The following is a 10,915-nucleotide window of genomic DNA, read 5'->3' on the forward strand; positions in this document are numbered from 1 at the left end:
CCATGAGTTCAGTCACCTCGCCGGCGTGCCCGAGTCAGCACTCCATCTGCATCGGGGGTATTTTCGTCGGTGGCGTATGGAGCCCTCCATGTCATTGTCGAATCAAGGGCCTTTGAAGAATCAATATTGTAGACGCGAGATCAATATGACCTCCCGTGCAAATTGGTCAGTCCGTCAGACAACCACAGTTTGATAATTTTTCCTTTCCTCGTCGTTGTATTGAATCCATCAACGATGAATCCATCCACTTGCAATGTACTTGTATACGGAGGTGGTGGTAAGTGAATGGATCGATCGATGGAGAAATTGCGCAGGCTAACACTTTTGTAGCCGTTGGAGCAATATTTGGATGGAGGATCGCACAGCAAAGCCATGCTCGAGTGTCGGTGGTCTGTCGCAGCAATTGGAATAGTGTCTCCAGCAACGGCTATTACCTACGCACATCGACATGGGGAAATGGACGATTCATGCCGCGTCAAGTCATCCAAGCAGGCGCCATAGCCAAGCTTACAAACAAGCATCGATTCGATTACATCGTCTGTGCCAACAAAGTCACCGATGGTTATGCTTCAGCCCTCCAGGACTTGCGATTGCTTGTGCGGCCAGACACAACTCTGGTCGCTGCGCAAAATGGTATGGACGTCGAAGTTCCCTTGAGGAGAGCCTTCCCAGACAATACCGTCCTCAGCGCCATTTGCAACGTGGGTTGTGCGCAAATCCGTCCTGGATATATCGAACAGACTGCAGCTATCAAGCGCCCTGCTTTCCTGATTGGCGTGCACAGCCCGAGTAGCAGAGGCCACAGAGTCGATACTTCCCGACGAGATGCATTGGCCGCGATGGATCCCGAGTTTACAACCACACAATGTATTACTGGCGAAAGGTGGCGAAAATTGATCTTCAATTCAGCCTGGAATGGCACATGCGCGCTCACCGGTCTCGACACGCGCCAACTTCTGGAATACCCCGGTGCTGCAGAAGTGGTCATACAGCTTGCCGATGAGGCCTACAGAGTCGGAGTGGCAAGCGGTGTCGACCTCGACCCCAGGCTACCAATGAAGACGATTGAGCTCGCGCAAGATAGCGCGCCGATCACACCCTCAACGCTCCAGGATGCTCGAGCCAGGCGTCCGATGGAATTATCGCCAATATTTGGTAAGTCTAGTCAACCATCAGATCTTGCAGCTTTGCTGACGTGGATAGGCTACCTCGTGGACCAAGCCGCAAGGGTAGGTGTACATGTGCCTTACCTGACGTGGATATATTCATTGCTTCGACTCCGGAACAAGGCATATGTCGCCAAGCAACAAGCTGCTGTTGAACCTTTGCACAGAGGTTTTGCCGCAGTCCAGGGGCTATCAAGTACGATCATGTCTCCAGGAATCTCGGCAGAAGTGAGGTGATGTGGCGTTCAGCGTTCAGCGCTCAGCTTATGATATCCTATGTGTAACTCATGATTTTCGGCTTACTTTATTAGAGCACTTTGGCAACTTTCGGTTGGTTAGGTATGGGCAGTCTCAGTGACTTGTCATAAATCGACAGACTCGTTTGATAGCATTTTAAACATTCAGTTTCATATTGTAACCTAGAGACAAATTCTTAGTCCGAAATAAAAGCGCCGAAAGTTTCAGTGAACGCTCAAGAGTAAAAGCACACGAGTGTTGCGTACTTTGAGAACACCTCATCCTTCTCCAGAGTGTCTTTGAGTGACCGCGTAGACGTCGTTGCAACCTCCAGTCCTCCGTCATGAAGGCGTGGATGCACGATCACAGCATTAGCGCATTTCGTCAGACTGGTTGCAGGCTTCATATAGCGAGTCCGCTCAATGCGGCCAAGGGTAGTACCCCAGTCCAGCGTGTTCGACTGTGAGCTTGAGTAGTCGTTGAAGCCTAGATTGTGGGGCACGAGCAGGCATAACGGATTTGGGCATATCGCTTGGTCATCTGGCAGACCTGCCGCCATAGTAAGCCACGAGGCCCATTTAGATTGCTGCCAGCCAGATACAGCTTCCCTTACGCAACGCGCCGCGCTCGCAAGACCTGTGTCTGGTGCCTCAAGTTCTCGCAGCGGATGACTCGTATTGATGATATCGACTGCGTTGCCAATATACTTTGCGTCAATCGAGGGCTGGAGCCGTTTCCGAATGTTTATCGGGAAAAGGAGCGTGGACTCCTCGTGGCCAGCTTTGCTAGCTTGCTTCACGTATGAGAGCCGTGACCAGAAAAGACCGATTAAGGCATTCTTCGCATGAGTCAGCATGGGCGTCTCACAGAAACTCTTCCAAAAGGAGACTTGCCATCGTCGAGATCCATTTCGTCGGATCTGGTCCCGCTGCATCCTTCTTGAGCTTCGCAAGACTTTCGGTGCTAAAGCTCCAAAGCGCCCAGTGTGCCCTGTCGGCATCATCGTTATCTTTCTGGGAGTCTCGGGCCGCTTTAATAGTCGCTTCAACGAAGGTGGTTCGACGCTCCTTAGTAGCAGCTGGAGCGGGCGGAAGATTGAGCTGGGAGTCGGAAGTGGGAAAGACCTTCCATCCAGCATCCACAAAATCTCCCGAGCCAGCTACAGGAGCTGAAAGTCGCGCACGAATGGCCTCGTCCTCCACCTTGTGCCTGTGACTTCGTTTCTCGCCACAGCTGACATCTGCGGTATGTTGCGACCAGATTCGCTCGATTTCTGCAACGGTTGATGCATCCGCAAGGAGATGATTGAATCCGAATGACAAGGCCATTCCTCCCTTGAGCAGATTTAGTTTGGCTGTGAACATGCGAGAGCCCTCGGTAATCGATGTCAGTGTCTCCGGCTTCGAGAAAGGTTCGACCAGGCCCGCCATTGGGAAACCGGCAGCTTTGAGTGTTTCGTAGCTGGGTATCTCCTCCCACGACGACAGGTCTTCTCGAGCGAATTCCACATGCGCATCTTCATCAATGTCGACGATAATGTCTCTGGGGTTGCTGGATGTTCGGGCAGTAGTGCCAGCAAGTGCAGGAACCTCAGCAAGGGTGCGGCTCAGTCCTTGACGGAGAATGTCATAACATTGGCCAAACGTCGCGTGTTTTGGCATGGGCCAGAAAAGGGCTTGGGTCACCCATGATTTTGGAGAGTACACGTCACAAATGGACAAATGCACGACGTGCTTGGGAACGTGCCCGCTTGGATAGACCTTGTTGTTCTCGAATGTGTTCGACATGATCACGGAGTGGCCTTGCTGATTCTTGATCATCGTTCTTGATTCTTTGATCGATATATACCCTCACAGAGAGGCTCCGGGGTTGGTGCGATGCTTGGCGGGCTTCGGAGAGCGCTGCAAGTTGCAAGCATCGCGAGCTGCCAGCACGGGTAGTGAGTGGTACGAGTAGCATGGGCATGGGACATGGTGGCGGTCGTGCGTAGCGTAGAATAGAATAGCGAGTACCTGCGCACCGGTTAGCCGAACGCCATCAAAGTCACGACGCATTCATGTTTGCATGTGATGAAGACTGAAGAGGTGTGGTCGAGATGATCGGCATGAGCTTGGCATTTGCACGTGCTGCTCGGACCGAGCACGACATTGTGGACACTTGGTCACCTTACTTATCAACCAGCCGTTCGTTGTTTATTGGTATGCTGCAAGACGATTGCTTTGGCGTGAGTCAATACACCACCACCTTTCGACGGCTTTCACTAGCACACCGCGCGATGACCACACGGCGGCGACACATACCTCACCACTCAAAGCATCGCGCCACGTCTACGAAGTCGGCAGCACGCTTGCCTCACGAGAACAATGCCAATCCCCGATCGAGATACGCAGACAGGCTCAGCCGTCGGAAAGGGCGTGCGTGTACGGACGCGAACAGCCTTGTGTGTACTCATACATTCGTCGTACAGTATTCCCTCCAGAGCCTCCCCCCTTTTCGAAGAGAGTGGAGGTAACGGTGCATGCGATCATTCTCTTTCGCTCACGTCTCTGGAACCCTATCATGCACTCACTCCATGACTCCACGCTTGCTGTCCTTTCCTGGCTCTTGTGCATCTGCTGGCTTCCCAACACCGCGGACTAAGAGGAGGAAAATGATTAGCACGCATACCGTGGAGGGCAAACGGCTCATATCGCATTAAGGAGTTCTGCTGCTTTTGGCCTTCAAGCGTGTCCTGGTGCAGTAATCTGGATGCCGCAAAGCCAGGTGTGTACACGACCCGAGAAGGTTGCGAATGATATTGCTTGCACTCACAGGTCTTGTTGAACCAACCACCAATCACACCTCCAGACATCATTTGTTCGGTGTGGCTTGCCCGCCGTGCCTCGTAGTCTTCGCTCCCTCGCTTGTGCTGCGTCAAGTTGCCTGGAATTCCGCAAGTCAGGGAGGAAGCAAGAGTTGAAATACGCATGGACCTCACCAAACAGGCCCTGAGACGCTGTGGAAGACTGCCATAGCGTCTAATCAGCCTGACTGCTCTTCGCCGGGTCGTCCTTTCACTCACTCGTGCATACGTACCCGTCTCCTTTGTCCGGTTGGCGATGCAGGCGCTGCAGCAGGACCATTGCTGGGTGATTTGGTGACAGACGACTGACTGCTGACAGAAGCCCTTCTGACAGCATCAATCACGCCACCGCTCTGAGATGGCCGTCTGGCTGGCTCATGCACCTCCTTCCCTCTCTGGAACATACCACGTCGGTCTTCCCAAGGTGTCGACATTTTGAGCAATGATCAAGTGGGTTGACTCAAAGAACACGGAAGTCGCGTGCTCGGTATCCAAGAAGAGAAAGATGGATGGTTAAGTATAGGAGCCCGACGAATGGTCTCCGGTCTAATAAGCAAGCCATCGATACCACATCATGCCACTGATTCACATGTCTGTCCAGAATGCGGGGTAGCTCTGACAATCACTGCATGGGCCGCAGGTACTACTTCGGTGTTATTGCCCGAGATCTTGTGTGTACGACTGCCTGTGCGGATCATGAGAGATGGGATGAGCTTGTTTTGCTGCGCAAAGCTCTTGGAATGTATGCAAAGAAAGGTGTTGCATTCAATCAGCTTTAGCGCGGCTCTTAAGGTGAATTATCACTGAGCTTATTACAGCTTCTCCCCCAGCAAAGTAAGTGCCGACCGAGGTCGCTCAATCTGCCGTTGTGAGCGGAGTCTATGCATAATAATACAAGTAAGTGGGTGAAGGAGAACTGTGGTCTTCATCACTCAAACAATAATAATCAGTCAAGCTGCACTCTACGTCTTCATTGTTTTTGATCTCCCTCCATCATGGCATCCCTACGTGCAGGACCAGTCGCTCCCGGCATAGCATTCATCACTGGAGGAGCTCGTGGGCTGGGCAATGCTATAGCAGTGTCTTTTGCTAAAGAAGGCGCGAAAGGCATTGCACTCGTAGACATCCTAGACGATAAAGCGTTACAAGCAGGCAAAGAAGCAGTAGAGCAACACGGCTGCAAGGTGACAAACCCCGAAATGAAGCATGTCCTCTATTGACATGGAGATAGTGCATAACGATTCGCGCAGATGTCACGAAAGAAGAGGACGTAGAGCGGGCCATCGCTGAGACAGTCAACGAGTTTGGTCGCATTGATTACGCGGCGTAAGTCAATGTCCAATTTGGAATTTCGCATTTGATTGAGAAAATCTCGCAGGAATTTTGCCGGAATTGTTGGGCCGGTTGGCATGAGCTGGGACGTCTCGCTGGACGATTGGAAGAAAGTGATCGATGTCAATTTGGTCGGTGTCTGGGTTTGCGTCAAGCATCAGTTGAAGCAGATGATCAAGCAGTCTTCGATTGATGTGTAAGTGGAGTTCTTCGGCACGGGACACAAAATCGGGGTTTCTGATGCCGTTTTAGCGAGGAAGGTCGAGTGCCACAGCAAGGATCAATCATCAGCGCTGCTTCGGTCAACTCGATCCTGTCTGGTGCCGGGACGAGCGGGTATACAGCAGCCAAGCATGGTGTCGTTGGCATTACCAAGGCGGTAAGTGTGTCAGTATGCGGCTGGAGGAGCAAAGTGCTGATCAAGACCAGGCTGCTCTAGAAGGAAGGACACATAATATCCGAGTGAATTGTGTATCGCCTGGTTTCCTACTTACAGAGCTCTTAAAGCCAGCTATGGCGGAAGGGGTACTTCGAGAGGATGTTTGGAAAGGCTATGAAGCAAGACAAGGCAGACAAGCCAATTTCAATGAGGTCGGCGATGTGGTCGTGCTGCTGAGCACGCCGAGAATGAGTCTTGTCAATGGTCACAATCTCGTAATTGATGGTGGGTTTACAATTAATGAGAACGCCTCATAGATTGTGTTCTGTGGGATTGCTGCTTCTACAGCACTTGAGAAATGCCTCAAGATATGAGGGCTTTCCAAAGCTTGATTCGGTCTTTTCGTTTGACAAGTCTTGTCCAAGTCATGCGCTTTGCGCCATTTTCGAGCGGGAAATCGCCTATTCTGAGTCGTTGTCATGGCTGGATACTTCTGTCATCTTGCTACGCGTTTCTTCTTGCCCTTGGTTACCATTACTTCAGGAGGTTGCTCGAGCGCCGGATCAAGAGGTCCATTCATAGTGCCATAGTTGGAACCGCAGTCTGTCCCTATCAATACGCCTTCCTCCAGTGCTGTCTCCAGGACCGAAGGAGCGACCCCTCCCGCCGATGGCGCCTTTGATGGACCAGCTGATGGCTTCATGGCCTGTCCTCGAATGTAAACTGCTGTGCGTGACTCCGATTTGGATTTAATGCAGTCTGGTCGCTTTCGAGTGCGCGAGGGGAATACATTGACAAGGACTGCAAGATAATTAATGTCGATTTAGACTGCTGAATGCACCAAGTTCTACAATTCATCAATTGAGTCCGTCCGCTCACGAAGCTAGCTCTTCTTGTAATGCCCACATCCCCCAAAGTTTAGATGGACTTTCTCCGGGAGCGAATATAGAATCTTCCGCTGTGGTATTGTATGCGTCAGTGCGCAGATCACGACCATTTGTAGCGACTGACAACTCCTCCTTCTTTGGCTCGGGTATAAGCAGAGCGTCTGTATATCCAACAGCAAGCCTCTGTGTGCTTGTGGCTTTGGCTAGTTGAAGTATAAGATTGTCACAGGCTGCCTTCGCTACCTGTGCTGCAGGGCCTGATGCTTCTTGGCCTGCGATCAGAAAGAAAGGTCCTTGAGGTGTCTTGTGAAAGGAGCCGTTGAGTGAGGCGCCATTTGGCTTACACCTTGACAGTAGGTGGATGACGGTAGTCCTGCTGATGGCATGTAGGAATCGCAAGCTCCGTTTCAAGGAGCTCTCAAGTTCCGAGTCGTCCAAATTCAATATGCTGCATTCACTGGCGGAATCATCGAATTCTGGTGAGCACAGCACTCCTTGTATGGCATGCCCATTCCTGGTCACGCCCTTGATTATCTCTTCAATGTCACTCTGACGCCACTCATCATTGATGATTGTGAACACGGCAGTCTCTTTGCGTAGTTTGCCAATCAATGCATATATGTCCATCTTCATTTGTTTGAGAGCAGAAGCATGCTCCTGCCCTGCTGCAATGGTGATGCTCGAGAAGTTCTGCTTGCCAAGCAGAATTTCGAGGTCTGAGAGCGTAGCGTGATGTAGTCGTCCCACGGCCAGAACAAGCAAAGCAGCCTTTGGTGTTTGGGGAGCTGCGTCTGTAGTGGTAGACGGCGTCAGCGCCGGTCGAGCTGGAGTTCCGGGGACATCGATCGGATGGCTGGTTCTTCTCATGCCTGGCTCTTGCGGGTGTGATGAAGTCGGTGTTGGCTTGCGGACAATGTTCGCGACATGGGACGGAGCGTAGCTCGTTGGTCGACTGCCTGTAGTAGGTCTACTGCTGAGACTGGGCACATTCCTGTGCTCCATATAGCTCGCGCTTTGCGATGAGTCCGAGTACGTGGAACTGGATCTGATGCTCCCTTGCTGCATCTTGGAGTCTCGTGTGAAATATCTGCTTGTGTGAGCACGCACGCGAAGCTTTTTCAGACGCAATGCTTTCTTAAGAAGGTATGAAAAGGACGAGAGTCTGTGGGTACGGAGGCAGGGTAGTTCGGTGGTCGGCCCCGTATTCTAAGTGGAGACTGCCATGCATGTCGGTCGAGAAGGTCGTGTGATGGCACGTGATGAATGAAGTGAATGGCAGCATACTTGCGGATCTCATTCTCGTGCAAGTCATTCGTGAGCGAGCAAAATGGAGACGGTCGAACATCGTGCGTCGTGCGTCGTGAGAGTGTTGAACTTCTTGTTGCCAGCCCGGAGTTTCCCGGAAGCTTCACTCTTTCGCTTGGCTTGACCTTTCGAACTACTTCACTCCTTCAATCCTTTGACTGCAGCCATGATTTCGTGCCTGGACAACAATCAACAATCATTACAGACGGGCGATTGAATCTCGACTGTCGCTGGCGCCACACCTCTAGCATTTGCAAGAACACCACCACCACCACCATCCAGAGGACTAAAACTGAACCCGAACCGCTCAGCATCGAGCATCATTCGCTGCCATGGGATTCATGCAAAAGCTCCAGCAAGCAATGCTTTCTTCAAGCTTCTTGGAACTTAGTCTGGCTGGTATCTATTTTCTGTCAGCCTTTTGTATAGTTCTGTGGATACCATGGATGGCCATTCCAGTCTCGACTCTGGCATGAAGCGTCATCTCTGGAAATTTCTCCCCTTCCTGCTGAGGTGGGACGTTCCAGAATGTGGTCTCACGTTCAGGATGCCAGTCTCACTTGGGCAAACTTTTCGGCGCATGCGGCTTCGCTTTATAAGGCCCGCCCATTCTATCAGATAAACACCAGCCGGTGTGCAGGACCGTCCAGTAGCATTCGAACAAGATGGTTGTCGATGATCCAATCTGCGCGTGCTGCGGCAATCACGGCACCCGAGTCTGTGGTGGTTGTCGTCTGGTTTTGGTAAGTTTAGCGTCTTCAGACTCAAACACATAGCACTAATGGTATCTAGTACTGCAGCGGCGAATGCCAAAAAGCACACTGGCAAGATCACAAGAAGTACTGCAGATCACCACTGATCAAGAGTGACTGGGAGCCGGGTTGGATTCGCGAGGGCCGTGTTCCAACATTCGTTGTGCCGACCGAACAAGCCGGACAGGAGCCTTTTGGAGGCAAGAAATTCTTTTGGGGAAACGTACCAGCATTCGACATCGTAAATCTCCCAGGTAACGAGGGCAAGAATTTTGCTGGGAATTTGCGCCTTCTGTTTGCAGGTAAGATAGCGGCTGCCATTTCGCTCGTGGTACATCCTTGACAGTCATGCAGCTTCTGGAGACCTGCGGAACGTCTTTCTGACTCTAGCATCCCTTCCCTCATCGTACTCAGGTACGGTGACTGCGACAGTCAATGATCTTGATTTCGAGGTCGTTGCTCGAAATGTCATCATGTTGCTTATTATGTTAAGCGCTGAGAACAATACACTGGCCACTCAGAGCATCATTCACCTGTGGTACTCTGCCTTCCTACGTCAAAAGGATATGGACTTCCTCCAATTGAAGATCCGACCTCTGCTTCAAGACGTTGTAAACAAGATCTCAGGCAAGGCTCCCAGTACCCTTTGCGGTAAGACTTGGAAATGGCGCAAGTGTTCACTGCGTGTTGAATTGACGCAAGCACGTTGGAATCAGCTTCTCAACTTCCTCGATGTTCCGATTGGACTGTCTACGGCAAAAGCACATCAGGAGCGAAAAGCTGTAACTTTGGCCAATGGTCGCACAGATTACCTTGAGCGCCGTCTCCTCTGCCATCGACCGGCGCATCGGGTTGTCGACGTGAGATATAGAGACGACGGTGTTCTCGCACCTTTTGGATACTCTCGGAAAGAATTCACAGTACCTAATCCGTATGGGCTATGACACCCGTCTCATGTCGAACACTGGCTGACATTGGCATAGCACGTTCTTCCGAGGCACCGAATGGCCTATGAAAGACTCTGCAGATCCTGCAGCAGGGTGGAGTTTACCAGATCTGCTTCAAGTCAATACTTACGGTGCCACAAATGATCTGCACGCGCAGCTCTACTTTCATCTCCAAACCGTGCTGGACACAGTACGATCAAGCCTGTCTCAGCTTGGGTGTTATTTTCAGATGCTCAACAGCAACGCCGAAGAACTTTCTCACCGCCTGAAGGGCTCCACATTCGCACGAATTGAGGTATTGTAGCTCGGTCGAGTTTGGCCGCCATTGACTACGTACTGACCTCTTTAGGCCGCCAACATTGCTGACAAAGCCTATCTCGGTGTCGCACGCACCGTCAGCAGCCTTGCTCCGTTACTGGACCCTCCACACATAAATCAACACGCCACATTGATAACGCTGTTCATGAACGCGATCGGTGAAGCGGACCAAACCTTTCCGGACGATGCGTCCAGACAGGCGGACAAGAACAAGGCTCAATCGTACGTCCTTGCGAACGGGCCTCCGAAGCCCTCCAAGTCATTCTACTCCCCTGTTCTGATCAAGCTCGCCTGCGGCCTGGATCTCGTACATGATATGGACAAGAGTTTCGAAAAGTAGGTTCTATCTTTCACTTAGGCATTGGTGGTCGTTCTGACTAGCTATACAGATACATGAGTCTACACAGCTTCACGCGCGTCGAAGAATTCTGTGGCGTAAGGATGAAGCAGCAAAACACAGTCATCGAGAAGTGGCCCATGAGGCTGAAGTTGGCGTTTGGAGAATCTGGTGCGCAGGACGAGTTCGACGTGCTCCTTGGATCATCGCACACTGGTTCAGAACGCTATGTAGAGTGGATTCGCAAGACTTGAAGAATCTTGGAGGCGCGATGCTGATGACGCTGCACTTGCGGCGGAGCCAGACCGGGGACAAAGCTGAAGTCCGGTTGGGTCGTTGGCTCGAAATTGTCTAGGAAGGGAGCATGTATGGACTCGCGAGGCTCCTCAATCCAAGCGTGAAGATGGAGAGAG

At 51.6% G+C, this 10,915-nt stretch overlaps 6 protein-coding genes across 6 annotated transcripts; 3 read left to right on the top strand and 3 right to left on the bottom strand.

Annotated features, from left to right (window-relative positions):
• Positions 1-234: 234 nt before the first annotated feature.
• On the top strand, positions 235-1,403 carry MYCFIDRAFT_196555 (uncharacterized protein; the record flags this gene model as incomplete). Its single annotated transcript, XM_007928317.1, has 3 exons — positions 235-277; positions 331-1,155; positions 1,381-1,403. 3 exons carry the CDS (start codon positions 235-237, stop codon positions 1,401-1,403), a joined length of 891 nt encoding a protein of 296 aa, XP_007926508.1.
• A 150-nt stretch (positions 1,404-1,553) lies between these two features.
• Positions 1,554-3,190, bottom strand: MYCFIDRAFT_215225 (uncharacterized protein; the record flags this gene model as incomplete). The annotated part of the gene is made up of 2 exons (XM_007928318.1): positions 1,554-2,241; positions 2,297-3,190. 2 exons carry the CDS (start codon positions 3,188-3,190, stop codon positions 1,639-1,641), a joined length of 1,497 nt encoding a protein of 498 aa, XP_007926509.1. The 3' UTR covers positions 1,554-1,638.
• A 416-nt stretch (positions 3,191-3,606) lies between these two features.
• MYCFIDRAFT_211267 (uncharacterized protein) lies at positions 3,607-4,752 on the bottom strand. Its single transcript, XM_007928319.1, has 4 exons — positions 4,479-4,752; positions 4,381-4,408; positions 4,215-4,325; positions 3,607-4,039 (listed from the first exon to the last, which is right to left on the bottom strand). The coding sequence occupies exons 1-4, from the start codon at positions 4,677-4,679 to the stop codon at positions 3,969-3,971; spliced, it is 411 nt and encodes a 136-aa protein (XP_007926510.1). The 5' UTR covers positions 4,680-4,752; the 3' UTR covers positions 3,607-3,968.
• Positions 4,753-5,189: 437 nt separating this feature from the next.
• MYCFIDRAFT_61004 (uncharacterized protein) lies at positions 5,190-6,339 on the top strand. Its single transcript, XM_007927717.1, has 5 exons — positions 5,190-5,429; positions 5,477-5,571; positions 5,624-5,773; positions 5,830-5,956; positions 6,007-6,339. Exons 1-5 carry the CDS (start codon positions 5,241-5,243, stop codon positions 6,271-6,273), a joined length of 828 nt encoding a protein of 275 aa, XP_007925908.1. The 5' UTR covers positions 5,190-5,240; the 3' UTR covers positions 6,274-6,339.
• A 492-nt stretch (positions 6,340-6,831) lies between these two features.
• MYCFIDRAFT_196558 (uncharacterized protein) lies at positions 6,832-7,908 on the bottom strand (the record flags this gene model as incomplete). Its single annotated transcript, XM_007928320.1, has 1 exon — positions 6,832-7,908. The coding sequence occupies one exon, from the start codon at positions 7,906-7,908 to the stop codon at positions 6,832-6,834; it is 1,077 nt and encodes a 358-aa protein (XP_007926511.1).
• Positions 7,909-8,813: 905 nt separating this feature from the next.
• MYCFIDRAFT_45968 (uncharacterized protein) lies at positions 8,814-10,756 on the top strand (the record flags this gene model as incomplete). The annotated part of the gene is made up of 6 exons (XM_007927618.1): positions 8,814-8,891; positions 8,941-9,202; positions 9,255-9,831; positions 9,884-10,142; positions 10,197-10,501; positions 10,555-10,756. The coding sequence occupies 6 exons, from the start codon at positions 8,814-8,816 to the stop codon at positions 10,754-10,756; spliced, it is 1,683 nt and encodes a 560-aa protein (XP_007925809.1).
• Between the last annotated feature and the right edge of the window lie 159 nt (positions 10,757-10,915).

Source organism: Pseudocercospora fijiensis, assembly GCF_000340215.1.
Source record: "Pseudocercospora fijiensis CIRAD86 unplaced genomic scaffold MYCFIscaffold_4, whole genome shotgun sequence".
NCBI lineage: Eukaryota > Fungi > Ascomycota > Dothideomycetes > Mycosphaerellales > Mycosphaerellaceae > Pseudocercospora > Pseudocercospora fijiensis.

Excerpts from the sequence above, each read along its gene's own strand:
- MYCFIDRAFT_211267 (XM_007928319.1), bottom strand. The coding sequence starts at position 4,679 with ATGTCGACACCTTGGGAAGACCGACGTGGTATGTTCCAGAGAGGGAAG. Across the intron at positions 4,409-4,478 it reads CAACCGGACAAAGGAGACGG|TCTTCCACAGCGTCTCAGGG; the intron begins GTACGTATGCAC and ends ACGCTATGGCAG. Across the intron at positions 4,040-4,214 it reads TGGTTGGTTCAACAAGACCT|TCCGCGGTGTTGGGAAGCCA; the intron begins GTGAGTGCAAGC and ends TCCTCCTCTTAG.
- MYCFIDRAFT_61004 (XM_007927717.1), top strand. The coding sequence starts at position 5,241 with ATGGCATCCCTACGTGCAGGACCAGTCGCTCCCGGCATAGCATTCATC. Across the intron at positions 5,572-5,623 it reads GGTCGCATTGATTACGCGGC|GAATTTTGCCGGAATTGTTG; the intron begins GTAAGTCAATGT and ends AAAATCTCGCAG. Across the intron at positions 5,957-6,006 it reads TCGTTGGCATTACCAAGGCG|GCTGCTCTAGAAGGAAGGAC; the intron begins GTAAGTGTGTCA and ends GATCAAGACCAG.